Below are 18479 nucleotides of genomic sequence, written 5' to 3'. Positions count from 1 at the left end.
CTCACCTATCCCAAAACCTTCACCTGTCCCAAATTCCTCACCTATCCCAAAACCTTCACCTGCCTTGACATCCTCCCTTGTCCCACCATCCTCTCCTGTCCCAACACCTTCACCTGCCCTGACATCCTCACCTATCCCAAAACCTTCACCTGTCCCAAAATCCACACCTGCCCCAAAAGCTTCACCTGTCCTGACATCCTCACCTATCCCAAAACCTTCACCTGTCCCAAAATCCACACCTGCCCCAAAACATTCAACTGCCCTGACACCCTTACCTGTCCCAACATCCACACCTGCCCCAAAAGCTTCACCTGTCCTGACATCCTCTCCTGTCCTGACATCCTCACCTATCCCAAAACCTTCACCTGCCCCAATATTCTCCCCTGTCCTGCCAGCCCCCACAGCCTCCCCAGTGACCCCAACCCCTGGGAATACCCAGAGCTGCTCTCTGACCTTAAGGGGACAAGTGGGACAGTCCTGGGACAAGCTCTGCCCCCGCTGCTGACCCCACAGAGCCCCTGATGGCTTCAGCACCAACAAAACCCACCCAGTGCCTCGAGGCAGAGCAGGGAATGAGAGAATTTCACCAGAAACCGGAGGGGATTTGAACAGAATTTAATTGTCAAGAGCAGGAAACGCTGCGAGGCTCCACCATCACCTCAGTGAAGGCATTTCCCTGGCTGAATGTCCAGGGTAATTGGCCAGCTGGACTCATTACCAACAAGTTCTCAGCCTTAATGATAATATTAAGGACTCCAGAAAAAAAAAAACAACTTTATGGGGAGCTGAGCAGCATTTTAGGTTCAGTAATCAACAGCCGTGTAAGCTGAATTTTAGCATGGTTCATTTGTCATTCCCCCTGCAGCACAGGGAACATCACGACCTGACTTCCACTATAAAACAGCTGTTTCCAGATGTCCAAGGGTTCCACTGGCCCAGAGTGCTGGAGGGCTTGCAGCCTTCACACACAACCTGTGCATTTCTCTCTCTCGGGGCTCCTATAGGTCAGGGTGACCCCATGGGAGATCCCAAAAGAATCTTTGCTTCCCTAGCCCGAACGTCGCCAAAGAAGAGGTCTGGAATGCTTCCAGTTGCTTTTTCAAGGTTGTTTACTTCTTCTTATCTATAATATTTTCTCTCTGACCTGCCGAGGTCCTCTCAGCAAGGCAGCCATGGCATTCTGTCTGCCCTGTCGGGTGGTGTTTACCTTTTATATCAAAAGTTACATATGCTATGATTATAATTTATTACCAATACCTAACATTTCTGTTGGACAGTGTGTCCCTATCCTAAACCAACAGAAAAGTGTCAGCATCACACCAAGACATGGAGGACAAGAAGGACAAGAAGAAGGTCAGGACATGCCCAAATCTCTCCCTCTTGTCCCCTGAACCCCTTATCTTAAAAACCCCAAAATTCTATTTTTCCACCCTGTGTTAGTTTAAATATCACACTACTCAAACCCTTGTGACTTGCAATTCCTCATCCAGACAGTTTTCCACGGGCTAAAATGGAAGCCACAGGTGTTTCTGACTTCTTGCCAAGGTCTCCGAGCCCCCTGCCAGGGTCTGGGGACAGCCAGAGGGATGTGCTGGACTCCGACAAAACCCTTCAGCCCCACAGCCCCTGGGCAGCAAGCACAGGGTGAGTTCAGGACTGGGGGAGGCAGGGGAGGGAAAAGCAAAGTAACAAATGGGTGAAGAGAATGTAGGAGAAGTGCAGCGATTCAAATCTCCTGCAGCAATTCAAATCTCCTGGTGCCTACATGGACACTGCTCCTGGAAATCCCACTGTCAGCCCCACATTACTGAGAGGAAGGAGGGATTTGTCTTTCCAAACCAGCTGTGGGTCTGCTGGTGGATAAAACCAGCACTGAGAGATAAAAGAAACAACGGGAAGGATTCCACTGATTGGTGAATGGAAAAAAGATATTTGATTTTAAAAATAAACTGTAGGCTTGCTGATAAATGAAATTGGATATTGAAAGATGGAAGAAACGATGGGGAAAAACCCTAAATTCCATAAGAATTAAAAATTAAAAGGGAGGGTTGTACATTAGAGATAAATCTTTGGTATCAGGTGTTCTGGGAAGTCTGAACCTCTCAAGTCCCTCAGACAGTGGGGAAAGAGAGAGGGAAATTGGGATAAAAAGGAGACTGCATCCTCCAAAAATTTGACAGACCCCAGGGAAATGCCCCATGGCCTCTCTCTTTATTGGAATAAAGTTCCAGGACTCAGTTTTGGACAAAACCTCTGATGTTTGTGGATTAATTTTCCTGACATTACCCACCCTTCCCAGCTATTCCAGGCAATTCAGCCTGAGTACACTTTTAATGAAAAAAAACAACAAACCACTCTGCTGGAAGGAACCAGTAATTTAAATGCTGAAAAAAATAGATTAAATTACACAACAATGAGGCAGAGATGCCCAGATCCTGGTACAGACTCTGCAGCTCAGTTTCCCACCCCCCCAAGCCCAGTTCAGGTGCAATTCCAGCCCCTCCTGAACTCACCCTCGTAGCTGGCCTGGAAGCCTTGGGCACTCACGGCGTAGTCACTGACGAGCCACAGGGACAGCACCAGGCCACTGCTGACGATGGGAGCAGGCAGCTGGAATCCTGTCAGCCTGCAAAAAACCACAGCGAGGTCAGCCTCACCAGGAAAAACACACACACAAGGTCACACTCCCCAGGAAAAACACACAGAGAGGTCACACTTGCCAGAAAAAACCCACAGAGAGGTCACACTCGCCAGGGAAAATCCACACAAGGTCACACTCACCAGGAAAAACCCACAGAGAGGTCACACTCACCACTTCTGACCTGGCAAAAAACTCACAGCAAAGTCACACTCAGCACTTCTGACCTGAAAAACCTACGCAAGGTCACACTCACCAGGAAAACCCATAGCATGGTCACACTCAGCACTTCTGACCTGAGAAACCCATACAACGTCACACTCACCAGGAAAAACCCACAGTGAGGTCACACTCAGCACTTCTGATTTGGCAAAAAAAACACTCACAGAGAGGTCACACTCAGCACTGCTCTACAAAAACCCATAGCATGGTCACACTCAGCACTTCTGACCTGAAAAATCTACACAAGGTCACACTCACCAGGAAAAACCCACAGAGAGGTCACACTCACCAGGAAAAACACACAGTGAGGTCACACTCAGCACTTCTGACCTGAAAAACCCACAGCAAGGTCACACTCAGCACTTCTGACCTGAAAAATCTACACAAGGTCACACTCACCAGGAAAAACCCACAGAGAGGTCACACTCAGCACTTCTGACCTGAAAAACCCACAGCAAGGTCACACTCGCCAAGAAAATCCACAGCAAGGTCACACTCAGCACAGTCCTACAAAAAAGCAGGTGTGGGGCAGATCCCATCACGCTCCTGGAGGAGCTCCAGAACACCTGGGACAGCCTGAGAGCAACAAATCCTGGGCTTTTCCCACCTTCTGCCCGACCACAGGAACTGCTCCTGTAACTTTTCACGGTTTTGCAGAGTTTTTCACAGGTTTTCTCTACTCCTGTGGTTCTTCACTGGTTCTGTCCCAAACCCCTCCCTGCTTCACACCCCACAAACCCAGCCTTGGGGTGCTGGAGCAGAACCCACACCATGGGACAGAGATTTTGGGGTGCTGAGTGAGGCCAGGGCTTTGTTCAATAATGCTTGAAATGTTTTGAGAACCTTGGGAGTAAAAATCTGACTGAAGCTTTCCACAAACTGCACTAAACTGAAAAACAGGCAAAAACCAGATTTTGACAACTAATTAAACCTTCAGTGTGGTGCCTCCGGAGTGTTTGACATGGATAAGGCTGGAAGGTTCTGGAATCCTCCCCAGTCCAGCACCAGGACAAGGTTGGGGGTTTTATGTAGGGGCAGATCCAAGAAGCACCAAAGGATGGTTCCCACCTCCTCCCTGAGGTAAAAACCCAAGCTCACAGCCAGGAAATTGCTGCTCCAGAGGCTCTGGGAGCTGCACTGCAGGAATTCCCAGGACATGGGCACAAATCAGAGTGAAGAGAAGAAAATAAAATGGGACAAATCCAGGAAATCCCACCTGCTTCCCGTATGGACTCACGGCTAAATGACAACTGATTTTATTAAAAAAAAATGTTTATTACTGAATTTCATTAATCCCAAACACAAACCCCTGGTGCTGAGCCATCCCCAGACCAGCCTGTTGACCAGAATTACAGTTTTACAACTTCCAGATCTCCCTACACGTGGCCAAGGGGATTCCTGGACAGATTTCCAGTTTAAAGCAATCCCACAGGGGACTCCTGCCTGCCATTCCTGGGGAATGCAGGAATCCAGGAGCAATCCCTGAGCTGCCCCAAGCCCAGACTTTTACTTTTTGCTTCAGCAGGAACTGAAGGAATTTGCTATCATTTGGGATCAAGAGTGCCCAAGGGATCACAAGGGCAGGAGCAGCACGAGATAAACAGGTAAAAAGAGAATTTAAAGCTTCTTACAACACACTCAGAGGTTTATCCCACGTGGAGCAGCCAGACTTTGTGCCACGGGGGGCAAAGGATCACCTGTGATACAAAGCTCTCTGACCCTTTAAGAAATACCTGGAAATGTCATTTCATTCAGGGCATTTCCTCTCTTCACACGGAATGAAAAGGCACCCATAGAACAAAACGAGATTTGGGGGGCACCATTTAAATTTCTCTGAGCACCCAGCCCAAGCAATTCCTCCTCAAAATCATCACCAGCCCCCAGAGACAGCGGGGGAACTTCCCTCCTCTTCTGCCTCTCACTGAGCAAACCTAAATATTATTTCACACACATTTGAGCTCTGACTGATGAGAGCTGACGGGCTCTGCCTGAGAACTTTATTGAAGCAAAATTTCCAGTTATTGGCAGAGATCACGGAGTTGCCAGCCCATGATTTAAGTTTTAATGTCAGCACAGCAGCACTGAGCAGCCCTCAGCATAAAATGCATGGTCTGGACAAGCTGGAAGGACAATTGCTCCTGTTTATTAACAAGCAGAGGTTCCAGGAGCCAGAAGGATTCAGTTTTTACTGAGCTGAGTCAAAATGCCATTGTTTTTATTAATTAATTTGGCAGTTCAATTAGAATGGCCTGCTGAAACATCCATGCACTTAAAAAAAATAATACAGGAAAATGCCTGGACCAGCTTTAATAAAAGCAGAACCTGCTTTTCCCCCCTGATTTTTTCCCCTGATCAGCCCATCCCACCACCCGGGAATCTGTTCATGCTTTTCATTACCCAGAGTGGATCTGCTCCCTCTGAGCTGAGCTTTTTGCATCGTGGATTCTGCTCACAGCCCCTGTGCTAAGAGGATCCCACTCTGCAGATGTTGCTTTTAATTCAGGGCAACACGAACATGTCCTCTACCTGTAAGGAAGGAGCTGCTGTCCCCCAGGAGCCACAGGAATTAAGTGTTACCTGAAACAACACTGCCCTGCAGCATTTATTCCAACACAACTGCTATTTTCTACTAACAGGGCTTTAAAAGAGAAGTGCCTGTGCACGAGGGCATGAAATTGTCACTGAGCTCGTTCTCAGGCTTTCCACAGAGCCCACGCTGACTGGAAAAACAATTTCCAGGGGAACCTCTAGGAATTGATAAACCCAAGCAGCTCCGATCCTCAGAGGTTCCCTCGTGTGTCCCCAGCCAGCAGAGCAGCACCAAAGCCATCAAACCCCGCTCCAAACCCTGCTCCCCACACCCCAAACATCCCCCCTGCCCACAGAACATCACGGGAAGCAAACTCAGCCAGGAGGAAGCAGGAAATGCTGCTTCAATCAGGGAAATATCCGTGTACCACCTCCCACCTCTGCTCCTGCAGGGAAATCCTGCCTTGGGAACGAGCTGCAACTGCTCCTGCTTCTCACTGAAATCACAGTAAAAGCCATTCTTCTCTTAAGCCTCCAGCCAGAGCACACAACTGATTTTTTTTTCCTTCTCTGATGTCCTTGTCTTGTCCAAGTGAGAGCCCAGGCAGCATCCCCTTGAAGGAACAATCATTTACCATGGCCACGTTCAAAACCTCAGCTCTGCTGTTCCAAAGCCCCAGGACAGCCAGCATTGGCAGGAATCCCTGCTTGCTAAATGTTCTCCTGCCTTCCTCCCTAAATCTGCACCCCAGAGAAATTTAAACAACAAGAAAAGCAGACAGAACACGGAATCATTCCCCACCAAACAGCAATTCTGACATCGCTGATCTTTAGGGCAGCAACCACAAAAAACACACACTAACAAGGCAAGAAAGCAGCAAACTCCATTCCGCGTTTTTATGGAGGTGAGGGCAGTAATAACAGCAGGAATAATCATATTCCATTCCTTCTGTACCTCTAGCCAAATGGATTATTGAGTGATTATCCCCTTAACGTGCTCGGAGCCAGCGCTGATTGTGTGCGATCTGCAATGTGTTTTTCATTGGCTTAATTTTGCTCCTGCAGCGAGGAACCAAAGGAAACCAGCGCCAGAAATGCCACTTGATAAGCTTGCCCTTGCAAAAAATCAATATATCCAAACAAATCAACACAGAAATCCTCTGCTCTGTTTGCATCTCTCGTGCTCTGCTTCAGGTGTGCCACGGACGCTGCAAATCTTCCTGGTTTGGCTCCCAACTTGCAGCAGGACAGGAAAAATCCTTTTTGGGAGAGCTGATGGCAGTGAAAAGCACCTTCCACAGGTGAGAAACCCCACCTGGCCACGAGACTCAGCTGGGATGGGACAGAATCCCAGAATCCCAGAGTCAGGGAGGCTGGAAAAGCCCTCCAGGCTCATCCAAGCTGTGCCCAATGCCCACTTTGTGCCACATCCAGCCCTTCCATGGACACCTCCAGGGATGGGCACTCCAAACCTCCCTGGGCAATGCCTGACCACCCTTTCCATGGAGAAACTTTCCCTCATATCCAATTTAAACCTCTCCTGGTTCAACTGGAGGCCGTTCCCTCTCCTCCTCTCCCTGTTCCCTGCGAGCAGATCCCAACATCCCCCCGGCTGTCCCCTCCTGTCAGGAGTCCTGCAGAGCCACAGGGTCCCCCCTGAACCTCCTTTTCTCCAGGCTGAGCCCCCTCAGCTCCAGCAGGAGCTTTCCAACCTTCCCTGGACACTCTCCAGCCCCTCTGGATCCTCCCAGTGCGACAGCACCGACGGAAAACTGCCCCGTGCCCCTCGGGAAGGAGCTGAGCCCAGCCAGAGCCCCCTCGGCTGCTCTGCTCAGCAGCTTCAAGCCACACCTGAACATTTCTTTTTCCGCCAAACCCCAACACCCAGCCAGGACCCCCAGGCCTGTTCCAAGCCCCCTCAGCTCCATCTGTTGCACATTTCCCATCCCTTGGACGCAGCACGGCCGCCCCGCTCGCGCTGACGCACTTTGGGAGTGCAGGTGCCGTAATTAAAGCCCAGCCCATTATTTTTCTGGTAGGATGCCCACCATCAGCTCAGGCTGCAATCAAAACAGTTATTGCAGCTGGCAATCCAGCAGCCTTTAAAGTGTAAATGCTGGAGAAGTGTCTCAGAACATCTAATGAAAATGCACTGGATTGTGTCATTTAACCCAGCATTAAATTACACCCCCCCGTAGCTCGGTGAGCTTTTTCTGCCTGTCATTTAAAGGCACCTGTTAGGGAAAATTTCCCATCAAATGAGGCACTCTCCTTGCTGTGTGCAGGGTAAATGACAGCAGCCTGGCACCCCTGCACCACCCTGGGACAATGATCCTTTTGAGGCAGGTGTGAGGGAGGGGATGCTGCCCCTCTGCCCAGCCCTGGGGGCACAGCTGGAGTGCTTGTCCAGCTCTGGATCCTTGGGACAGCAGGGCCAGGAGCTCCTGGAGTGCTGTGGAGCTGAGGAAGGGTCTGGAGCAGGAAGGGCTGAGGGAGCTGAGGCTGAGGAGATGCTGAGAGGAGCCCTCAGCCCAGGTGCTGCTGCCTCAGCCTCTCTCACACATCTCCTCCCTTCTCCTTCCTGCAGAACTTCCCCTGCTGCCAGTGGCTGTGGATAAATCCACCCCTGAGCAGCCAGCTCGCTCTGTCCTGGCATTTCCTCAGGCTTGGCTGGGGCAGGAATTTCCCCCCTCAGTGGCTCTGTTAGATTTTCCCTGTATTTATTAAAGAGAAACACAATTACAGCGAGATGTCAGCTTTTTTTCCAGAGCCCGTGGACACGAACGTTCTCATTAATCATCAATAAAACAAGCAGAGCATGATCTGAGAGCACTCTCAGCTCCCAAATGCTGCAGACACTTAAAAGGCAGCTCTGTCCTCCAGGCACAGCTCGCTGGTGTCACTGAGATAGTTGTCCTTTCATTTGCAGCCCTGCAAGGCTGAAATGATGCCCTGGACCAAAAAAAAAAAAAAAAATCAACTCTCAACCAACTTAAAAGGATCCTGAAGTGACATAAGAACAGTTCCCAGTTGGATTTACCCAAGCTGGTGGAGGGATTTGTGCTCAGAACCCAACTGCTTTTGTTTGGGAGTCAGGCACAGAGCAAACACCTGCACAGGAGTGCCCCAAGCACCAGCAACTCCTTGGATCTGCTCATATTTCACTCACATGGCCCGCTTTATCCCATCCCACCTGCTGGAGAATTGATTCCAAACCAGTACAACCCACTGCTTGTGACATTCACTATTTTTATTTTTTCTCTACCACGGCAGTAACAAGCAAGGGGTAAAAAAACCCCAGGTTTTTCTGTTCCTTCACCTCTCACGGTGCCATTAACACCAACGATTTTCCCAAGATTTTTATCCAGCACAGCTCTCAGTCTCAGGAAGCAGCTGCACCTCCCTTCCTTGCCCAAGCCAAGCACAATCCATCAAGGCCCAGGAGCCCTTTGCTTACCTCTGACACTGACAAAGCTTCATTAACCAACACGGGCTCGGGGGACAGTGACAGAGCTCATAAATCCCAGCCTGGATGGATTTCTCCACTTGTTTAAAGCAGGGTTTGGGTCAATTCCCACTAGAAAAGTGTTATTTATAGAGCCCAGAGCCAGCACAGCCAGCTCTCAGATATATGAGGCCTTCATGGCTCAGACTGGGGACAGGTACTGAGCATCAAATTTCAATAAATTTGATTTTCCATGCAATGCAATGGAGTGGGAAGACCATGGTGTTGGATGTGATTTATTCTTTTTCTCACATCCCTTCCATGCTTGTTTTTCCAAGACTTCCTGGGACTGCAGTGGGATTTTTGTCCCCTCTGCCCTGCTCAGGTGAAACCTCACCTGCAGAGCTGCCTCCAGCCCAGCAGCTGGGACTGGGGAAGGCGCCCCTGCCCCTGGGATGAGCTTTAATTCCCTTCCCACCCAAACCCGTCCACAATTCCATGAAATCCAACTGTGGCACCTCTATTCTCAGCCTCGCTATGACAAACCAAGAGGAAGAAAAAGACAGATTCACAGGAAAGTTCATCAAATCTCAGTCACCCCCTGGCAAATCCGAGCTGACATTCTGAGTAAACAAAGACAAGTTTGGATGCAGCCCAAGCACGGCTCAGCAGCTTCAATTCAGAACTTGGCAGATTTGGGTTATTTCTGTCTTTCTTAAAAAAAAAAAAAAAAAAAAAAAAAAAGGAAAAAAAGCAAAAAGAAAAAAATCACCAGGGGTGTGAAATTGAATTGAATAAATGGGAAAAATAAGTTCTTGGAACCCCCTGGAAATCGCAAAAGGTTTGTTTATTGCTAAACACAGGTCAAGTGGGGAACAAGGAGCAAATGTTGCCACAGTGGAGGTGTTGGGAACACCCAGGGCTCCCAGCAGCCCTGCAGAGCAGGAATCCAGTGTCCTACAGCCTGCGGAACAGGCACAAATGTCTGACACAGCTGAAAGGCAAGAAAGGCAGGATGGAGAAGCTGTCAGGCCAGCAGCTCTCTGTGGTTCTGGGATTATGTCATTTTACAGCTGGGAAAGCTGATAAGGGATTTGCCCAGGGAGCAGAGCAGCTCCTGGGCTCTGGGCAGGATTGATCCCTGCTCCTGGGAGGGATTCCAGCACATCCCAGTGCTCTGCCCTTGCCCCACTGCCCACCCCATGCTGGCACCAAACCCCACAGAGGGCAGTGCCACCACCCTGCTCACTGACTCACAGGGACACTGGTTTTGAAGGTTTGGCTCTGTATTAAGACACTTTTGGGACAGGTTCTTACAAGCAGAGCCAGACTGGAGCCACCTCCTCATCACAGAGCAAGTGGGAACAACCAAGAGCCAAGAACCAGAAAGTCCCTGTGCTCCTCATCCTCCTCACCCAGCCCTGCTCCCTCCCAGAGCAATCTAAAAACGAGAAGCACCAAGCCAGGGCCATGGGTTGGTTCAATTTTGCTCCTTCCACTGCTAAAAAAAAACAAAACAAACTGATCTCATTCCCTCTGACCCCAAAAAACTCCCCACTGGAATTGGAATTAGGAACTCCTCACTGGGGCTGTGTTGCTATTGGACACACAATGAGTACACAGGGGCTTGGTAAGTTTAAAAGAAAAAAAGAGTTAGTTTTATTTAAACATCTGGTATTTATAAAATTCTAAAAGTAACTGCAGATTAGAGAATAGAATTACTACTTCTCTAACTACAGTAGTCTAAAGATCAATCAGTTATTTCTATGCACAGAGAAATATGTAAACTATTCTATTTATACATGAAATTGTGTGAAAACTCTAACTCGTAAACATTATCAGAAAGCTAAAGAAGTTTTATGAGAACTTTAAAACTTTCAAAAAAACTATAAAAGAAAACTTAACACTTTTAAAAATCAGAGCAACAGGGCTGGAATTGGGAACTCCCCACCGGGGCTGGAATTGTCAGGAATTGCTCAGGAATGAAGGCAGCTGAGTCTGAACTGAGCGACTCGAGGTGGCTGTGACTGCGTCACTTCAAACAGAGGATAAAAAGATGATAAAAAGATGATGATAAACTTGATCTAGAGCTCCAGAGAACATTTGGAAGTTTTGTGCATTTTGCTATCAGAGGTCACAGCAGGGTCCCAGGAGCTCGCCTGCTGCCTCAGCCAGGCCAGGGCACACCCCAGCCATGGGCCCCACAGCTGCAGGCACAGGAGGCTTTAAACGATTCCATCAGCGTGCAAGTGGAGGATGAAGGACACCGTGATCCTCTCCAGAATTTCCATGCACTGCTTCTTTTAATGAACAAAGTTCCTGACACTCCCAGGCAGGGCCTTCCTAGTTCCCATGGCAGCACTGAAACAACCAACTCTTGCCGAGTACCTATATCAAAATGTTAATTAGCTAATTGGTCTGTTTGTTTACTCTAAACTACCTGGAGATAACCTGCCTCCCCCCACCACACCGACATTCTGGGACTAAAATGCAAATAAGAAAACCCCCTGGGATCATGGGAATGTTTTTAGGGGATAAAGACACCCCTAAGTAAAGAACTAAACTCAGTAGAGGGGGATAGACAAATGCCCTAGCTGAGGAAGAGGGGAAACATATCCTCTGATCGACTTTTGCCCGTCACCATCACCTAAAAAAGACTATCACCATCACCTAAAAAAGACTAGACTAGAGTAGGCTGTGGGAAGCAGAGAGGGAAAGGCAGAACTTCTGGAGGCTGCCCCAAGGGAAGGAGCGGGGACAGCTGTTGTTCTGGACTTCAACAACAGACTCTGCACTCCTCACCCTTGAGCCACCGGTTGTGCCACAGGGAAGAAGAAGGGACAGCTGCTGCTTTGGACTTCAGTAACAGACTCTGCACACCTCCTTCCTTTCGGCCACCTGGGAAAGCTACAGCAACGGGGGCGAGCTCCGTGTCGGGGCCCCTGTCCAGCTGAATAAAGAGCTGAACATCAATAAAGGCATTAGCCCTGTTCGTTTCACTTCCACTTACCCTCAGGAACCCCTGTCTCACTCACCAACAGCAGCCAGGGCTCACAGATCCATCAAAAGCTGATCCAGGGCAGAGTCTTAATTAAAATCCAGTAGATGCTGCCTAATTACAGAAAATCTTTCTACACTTAATCCACTTCACATAGCTTAATTTAAAGCAAGACTCAAAAAATCCCAGGACCTTCCATCTCATCCCATTCCACCCCTGCCATGGGCAGGGACACATTCCACTACCCCAGGTTGCTCCAAGCTGCCTTTGGACACTTCCAGGGGAGGGGCTTGTCAGGCTTTGCTGGGAGGTTGTCCCTATAAAGTGGTTAATCAGCAGTTTGAGAGAAAGCAAACACAATTTGGAGAAGAAAATATTATTTCAGTAATAATAGTATTATTATAATAATATTATACAACAATAATATTATACTAAATTAATATTATATTATAATACAATATAATAATAATAATTATTATACATTATTATTAATAATGTATTTGCAATAATATTACATTTATAATAATATTATTGTGCATTATATTTATTCTATAATATTATATTTATATTAAAATTACAATAGAAATAGATTATATTTAATATTAAATAATTATTTTTATAAATATAATTATTGTTCATAATAATGTTTTAGTAATAGTAATAATTATTATTTGAGTAACACCTTCAGAGACCCTGCCTGTGTGTCTCACCTCACACCTGGAAGAGCAGAGGTGCGAGCAGGTCCTTTAACCCCTAAACCAGGACAAACCTGCTCCATCCCCATCTCTGAAGAGGCTGCCAAAATATCCCTGCCAAGCCTCCTCCTGAGCCTACAACATTCCACACGGTGCCAGGGAAAAAGCTCCCACTCTGAGTGAATCAGCTGCTTTTATCACTCCTCCTGATGCACCCTCTGCTAATAAATATGGAAAAACGGAGTGGAAATTGCAGAGCTGCAGTTGCATTAACTCCATTACCTCTCCCAGACTTTCAGCTCCAGTTTCATCAATTATCCTGCAGAAGGAGTTTAAACACTCAGCACTTCCTCAGAACAAAACAGTGACACTGCTGAAGGGTCCTGGAGCTGCTGGAGCAGCTCAAACACGGCTCTTCCCACAGAGAAAAATACAAATAAAGTGGATTTTGTCCTACAAAGCAGAGAACATAAATTTAAGTGGGGTTTTGTCGTGTTTCTTTTCCCATGGAGTTAATGGGAAGTGACAAAAGACTCTGCTGAGCAGGAGAGGGAGGTGGAGCTCGGATGTTTACTAAAGGTGACAAAGGATTTAGCTGGCTCTCTGCTTTATTTATCCTTCAACTTAGCAAAAACAACTGTAGTCACCTTGGAGACATGAGGCAGTGACAAAGGAATATGTCACTGGACCAGAGGTGACTCAACACAAACTCCTAACACAAGCTCTGTGCATTCCCAGCTGACAAATGCTGTTTTTCCAGGAATTTCTTTACCAGGCCAGAACTCCAGGATTTTTTCTTTACCAGGACCGAACCCCAGGATGTCGTTTCACCCCAAATTTGCATCTCTGCAAGCCACAGGAACACTGAGCTCTCTCCTCCCTTCGTCCCTTCCTCTCCTCCTCCCTTTTGCTGTTTTTAAGATCAAAAAGCTTTGTGCTCTTGATTGGTAATTAAGTACAAGTCACCCAGGCTGCTTTTTCAAAGAGTAATTAAAAGGTTATCAAGAGAAACATGCAAGGTGCAGGTAATTCCTGCTGCAGCTGTAATTAGGTCAGCCCAGAGATAACTCCGCTGTTATCACAAGGATCACATCGTTTCTGAGTTCAAACCAAATGCTTCAACTTTCAGTCAATTAAATACGGCCCAAGATGCGGTTCTGAATTGCTCACACAGCAGATTGATGGCAATCCTTCTCCTCACTCTTCAGCCACTTGTCAGGGAAGAAGGATGAGGATCTGGAAGCGACTCGAGGAGACACTGTGAGATGTGGGACGTGAGCTGCAAGGGAAGCAGGGCCCCGTGCCAGCAGCAGGATTTGCGTGCTTTGCACAGAACCCCATTGCAGTAATGGCTGCAAACATTTCCCCAGACCCTGCACACTCTGCAGGCACGGGAATTCCTGCAAAACCCTCCTCAGAAGGGGCAGGTTCCTCCCAGATGTGTCAATAAATTGGAATTTGTTGTTCCTCCCAGCGATGCCCGCGGAAACGCGACGGGCACTGCTGAGGCACTGGGAGTTGTTCTCCTCTGGATGCACAGCCTCAAACAAACGTTTTCTCAAGCAAATAAACTCAGCATCACTGAAACGTTTTGTTTGAACAGGGAAGAGACCAGAGAACGACACAATTCCCTGCCCACAACAGGTGGGAAGGGAAGCCCAAGGGTTGGAAGAGCCTGAGAAACCCCAGCATTGCTCAGCACATTTACAAGTGAGGAGTCTCTGCTGGTACAAACATCCCATTTTCTGTCCCCTGGGCTTTTTTGAGTATCTCTGGAAGGGAAAAAAAAATAAAATCTGATTTTCTAAGTTGACCACTTCCATTTGGAGTGTAAATTCAGCAGGTCTCACTGGGAAAACAGGATTAGGGAGCTACAACGACCGACTCACAGGGAGACTGTAAGTGTGTTTTCCCTGGATCCAAGTACAAGCCCGAAGCTTCAAATCAAGGAATTTGCAAGTGATTTAAGATTCTCACATGAAAAGGGTCCTGCAAATTACTGGCAGATGAAAAAGCTGGGGGAAGCCACGTGGTTCTGTCGTTGCTCACTCTGGGGATGTCATCGAACAAGAATCTGACACAAAGAGGTGCAGAGTCTCTCCCAAATCCCACAGCAATCTCAGGGCCATAAATAAACCCCAAGAATTCAAATTGTAGTCAGGTCTGCGCTGAGTTCCTGAGCCCAGCACAGTGGGAAGGCAATCAGGAAGGGAACCTGATTGGAGCGACCTCGGAACAATGACACAATCACAAGGCACAATGGGAACTGGGCAAAGACTGTTCTGGAATAACTGCAGGGCTCCACATGACTCCCTGATCCCACAGCAGCGGGGAACTTGAAGGAAGAGGATTTGGGAGAGTCTGGTCTGGTGTAATGAGCTCAAGAGAAGGGGAAGTCCTGGACAAGAACCAAATCTTGATGTCCCTCACCAAGGAAGAGAAAACTCTGCAGCCACCACAGCTCTCAGGTTTCACAGAAAATTCCCCCACAGTGGTTCCTGCTGAAAGCCAGGAGCTGGGAAAATTCCAGTGCACAAGGAGGAATGGGTTCCAAATGAAAAAAGGGAAGTTTAGGTCATATACATGGAAAAAACCCTTCTCTATGAGGGTGGGGAGGCCCTGGCACAGGGTGCCCAGAGCAGCTGTGGCTGCCCCAACCCTGAAGCGTCCAAGGCCAGGTTGGAGCAGCCTGGGCTAGTGGAAGATGTCCCTGCCCATGGCAGAGGATGGAATGAGATGGAACTGAAGTTCCGTCCCAACCCAACCCCTTCCAGCATTCCAAAAACCCGATGATTTGAGAGAAGCTGAAATAGCAAAGACTTGGAAACGAGCTCTGATTTTAGCAAACAAAGCAAAGTCATGGCACTGAGAGATGACAACAGCCCTGGATGTCTAAATTAAGGCACTGAAACCCATTTAATATTCACGTCCTCATCACAAACACGCAAGGCAAATTCCCTAATATCCAGTAAAGCTGTTTATTAGCAAATGCCTCATTGGATTAGGGCTGCTCTTATTCTATTAGGGAACCTTCACACCACATTAAATTGCAAGACAAGAGGGTGTTTGCCAGGACATGATGAACACAATATTAACCCCTTCCCAGAAGTCCTGGAATGGTCTGGGTTGGGAGGCAAATGCATCGGGGATGCTCAAAAATGCAAGTTTGGGAGGGGAAGAAGCAAAGAAATCCAGTTATCCCTTCTTTTCCCCTTGCTCACAGCTCATTTTGGGTGAGCTCTGGTGAGTGACACATGGCCATCCATCTTCAGGGCTGCGCCTCGGTGATGAATGGAGAACATTTGGAGAGCAGGCAGGGAAAAAAAAAAGCAAAATTAATGGTCATGAGAAAGAGAAAAAAGGGAGAAAGAGGGAGAAAAAAATGAAACCCAGTGTTAGGCAACAGTTAAGAGTTTAATGAGGTGAGACTGATGTACCAAAAATAATATCTGGGGTCTCCTGAGGTGGAAGGGACCCACAAGGATCAGGGGACACCCCAACAATCCCACCCTGTGCATCAGAGCCTTGCCCAAACACTGAAATTGGTGAACAAGGAGTAAACAGCCCAAAGGAGCCAACTCCAGGTTTAAAGTTACTAATCCAGAAATGTCCAAGGGAAGAAAGCTAATGTCCACCATGCAGGAGTTCATCTTTCACTTTGCTAAGCCCTCCCTAGGTGCTTTCAGACCTCTAGAAATCCCCCTCTTTCTTTCCCTTTCCTGCCCTAAATACACTCCATTTCCTGAGCTCAGACATGGAACATTCCCAGGTGGATTTTGCTGCTGGTTCCATCCCCAGCTCCCATTCACCTGCCCAAGCTGCACCTGAACTTCACCAGAGAGGCAGAGGGGGAACCTTTTCTGCCTCCTCACCTTCCCCCAGGGCAGGGCCACAGACCCCCAGCTCACACTTGGGAGGTTCCTGTCTGCTGCTTTAATTTACAACCAGAATATTCTTGTGAGTATCTCAGAGCAGCATGAACTTCTCAACACACAAAGTTTCCTGAGCTGGATTTTACCCCCAATTTTCCACCTTTCCATTATCCCCAAAGCAAAGCACTGAACCTGATTAAACACCGAGGTCCCATAATTAAAAGTGATTCTCAAGCACAGTTGCCAAATGAGGAGAGATGATTTATTTGCATAACTGAAATAATCTGCATAAAGAGCTGATTTCCACCAGGGTGCAGCTCAGATGTTCCACTCGGGTCAGACAAGGCACTGGGGTCAATGGATTTGTCCTGAACTCGAGTGCTTTGAAGGAAAATCCATTTCCAGGGCTCCGGCATTCTTGACAGGGATTCAGAGCCTGGATGCTGCCACTGTTCCATGAGTTCTGGAATGCATCACTGTCAGGCTGGAGCTGCCACCAGCACCTCCAGTCGTGTCCCCAGTCCCTCAGCTGAGAGGGCTGAGATCACGACTGCTCCACAGCTGACACCTCACAGAGCATCTGCTGCCACAGCAACACATCAAAATCAGCCTCCCACAAAACTTTTTTTAACACTGAAAGCCTCACTGGAGAAGCCATGGGGAGTTTTCCTACTAAAACTGGATTACTGAACACTTCTTACCCCTGGAGATCCTACAGATGTGAGGGAATGCAGCCCTGTCCAGCTGCTGGATGGACTGGGAGTTGAGGAACAGCCCAGATTTTGGGGGAAAACCCACAGAGCCTTTGTCAGAGCTATCACTGAACCCCACAGTCCATCCTCCCACTCCGGGAGTCTCGTTTGGACTGAGGGAAGCTCTCTGCACATTAACTCTGCTTCCCTCCTGCTCCATTTCCTAATTAACTCCTCTGGATGTCTGGGATGAGTCTTGATAAATCATTACTGTCAGGCGTTCAGAGAAACATTTCAAGCCTTATCAGAGCTAAGAAATCAAAACAACTGTAAGAACTGCTCACGGAGAAACACTCCCAGTTTATTGCAGCATAAACATCCAAGGCCAGATTTAATCCCAGTGGCAGGAAGGGGAACATGTTTATAAACATCACTGTAATGAACACTGTACCTCGTTCTCAGATTCCCCTGCTGAGGCAGCCCATCGTAGATGGATAATACATCAAAATCTTCCTCTAATGCAAAGGACTGGAAAACAAGCTGTATCCTGTTCTGCTCCTCAGCAGTGATTGTCCACGTGCAGTTTGCATAATTGGGGTATCCATAGGGAAAGCCTGGGCTCTGGATTGTCCCGTTTGGGCCCTGCAACGTGTGACTGCAGTTCTGGGCTGGCAAGAGAAAAGACAAAAGCACAAAGTCAGAGGGTGTCAGGTGAACACTGAATGTCGTCACCATCCCAACAGAGCACACAGGGCTCATCCCACCAGGTTTCTGTGCCCCAGGAAACAGAGAAAAGTAAAATCTGAGGATGAAGTTTTGGCCTCCTCCCTGCAGGGATGTGGAGCTCAAAGCCCCAGACACATCCTGAGCTCTGCTCCCAGCAGCTGTGAGCACAGCTGGATTCACAGCTGCTGCCTGGCCCTGGGGACAGCTCCTTCCTCAGCCACCCTTCCCCAGCCCACCACAAAACCCAGTGTTCTCCCATCACACTCTGTGCTTTTGGGATTGCACCCGTGCCAGGTGCCAGGCCCTGCTGGGTCACAGGACGGCACAGGGACAATGCCAGAGCTGGTTGTCTCCTTCTCCCCCAATTCCAGGGACAATGCCAGAGCTGGTTGTCTCCTTCTCCCCCAATTCCAGGGAGAATGCCAGAGCTGGTTGTCTCCTTCTCCCCCAGTTCCAGGGACAATGCCAGAGCTGGTTGTCTCCTTCTCCCCCAGTTCCAGGGACAATGCCAGAGCTGGTTGTCTCCTTCTCCCCCAGTTCCAGGGACAATGCCAGAGCTGGTTGTCTCCTTCTCCCCCAGTTCCACCTGGACAGGAGGCAGCAGAAGGGTTGAGTGTGCAGGCAGTGCCACATGGGGGGAATGCTTTCTCCTCACCCTGAGA

The 18479-nt window shown here is 48.3% G+C and overlaps 1 protein-coding gene across 4 annotated transcripts in view; it reads right to left on the bottom strand.

Annotated features, from left to right (window-relative positions):
* The window catches only part of CSMD2 (CUB and Sushi multiple domains 2), a 287236-nt gene that overhangs the window by 208605 nt on the left and 60152 nt on the right, over positions 1 to 18479 (bottom strand). For all 4 annotated transcript variants that reach the window (XM_068172583.1, XM_068172582.1, XM_068172581.1 and 1 more), the window contains 2 exons: positions 17543 to 17759; positions 2514 to 2626 (listed from right to left, as the gene is read on the bottom strand). In XM_068172583.1, coding sequence (XP_068028684.1) covers positions 2514 to 2626; positions 17543 to 17759 — 330 coding nt within the window. The remainder of the gene's footprint in view (positions 1 to 2513; positions 2627 to 17542; positions 17760 to 18479) is intronic.

Source organism: Anomalospiza imberbis, chromosome 25 (assembly GCF_031753505.1).
Source record: "Anomalospiza imberbis isolate Cuckoo-Finch-1a 21T00152 chromosome 25, ASM3175350v1, whole genome shotgun sequence".
In the NCBI taxonomy this organism is placed as follows: Eukaryota; Metazoa; Chordata; class Aves; order Passeriformes; family Viduidae; genus Anomalospiza; species Anomalospiza imberbis.
This window is presented reverse-complemented; position numbering and strand designations above follow the sequence as displayed.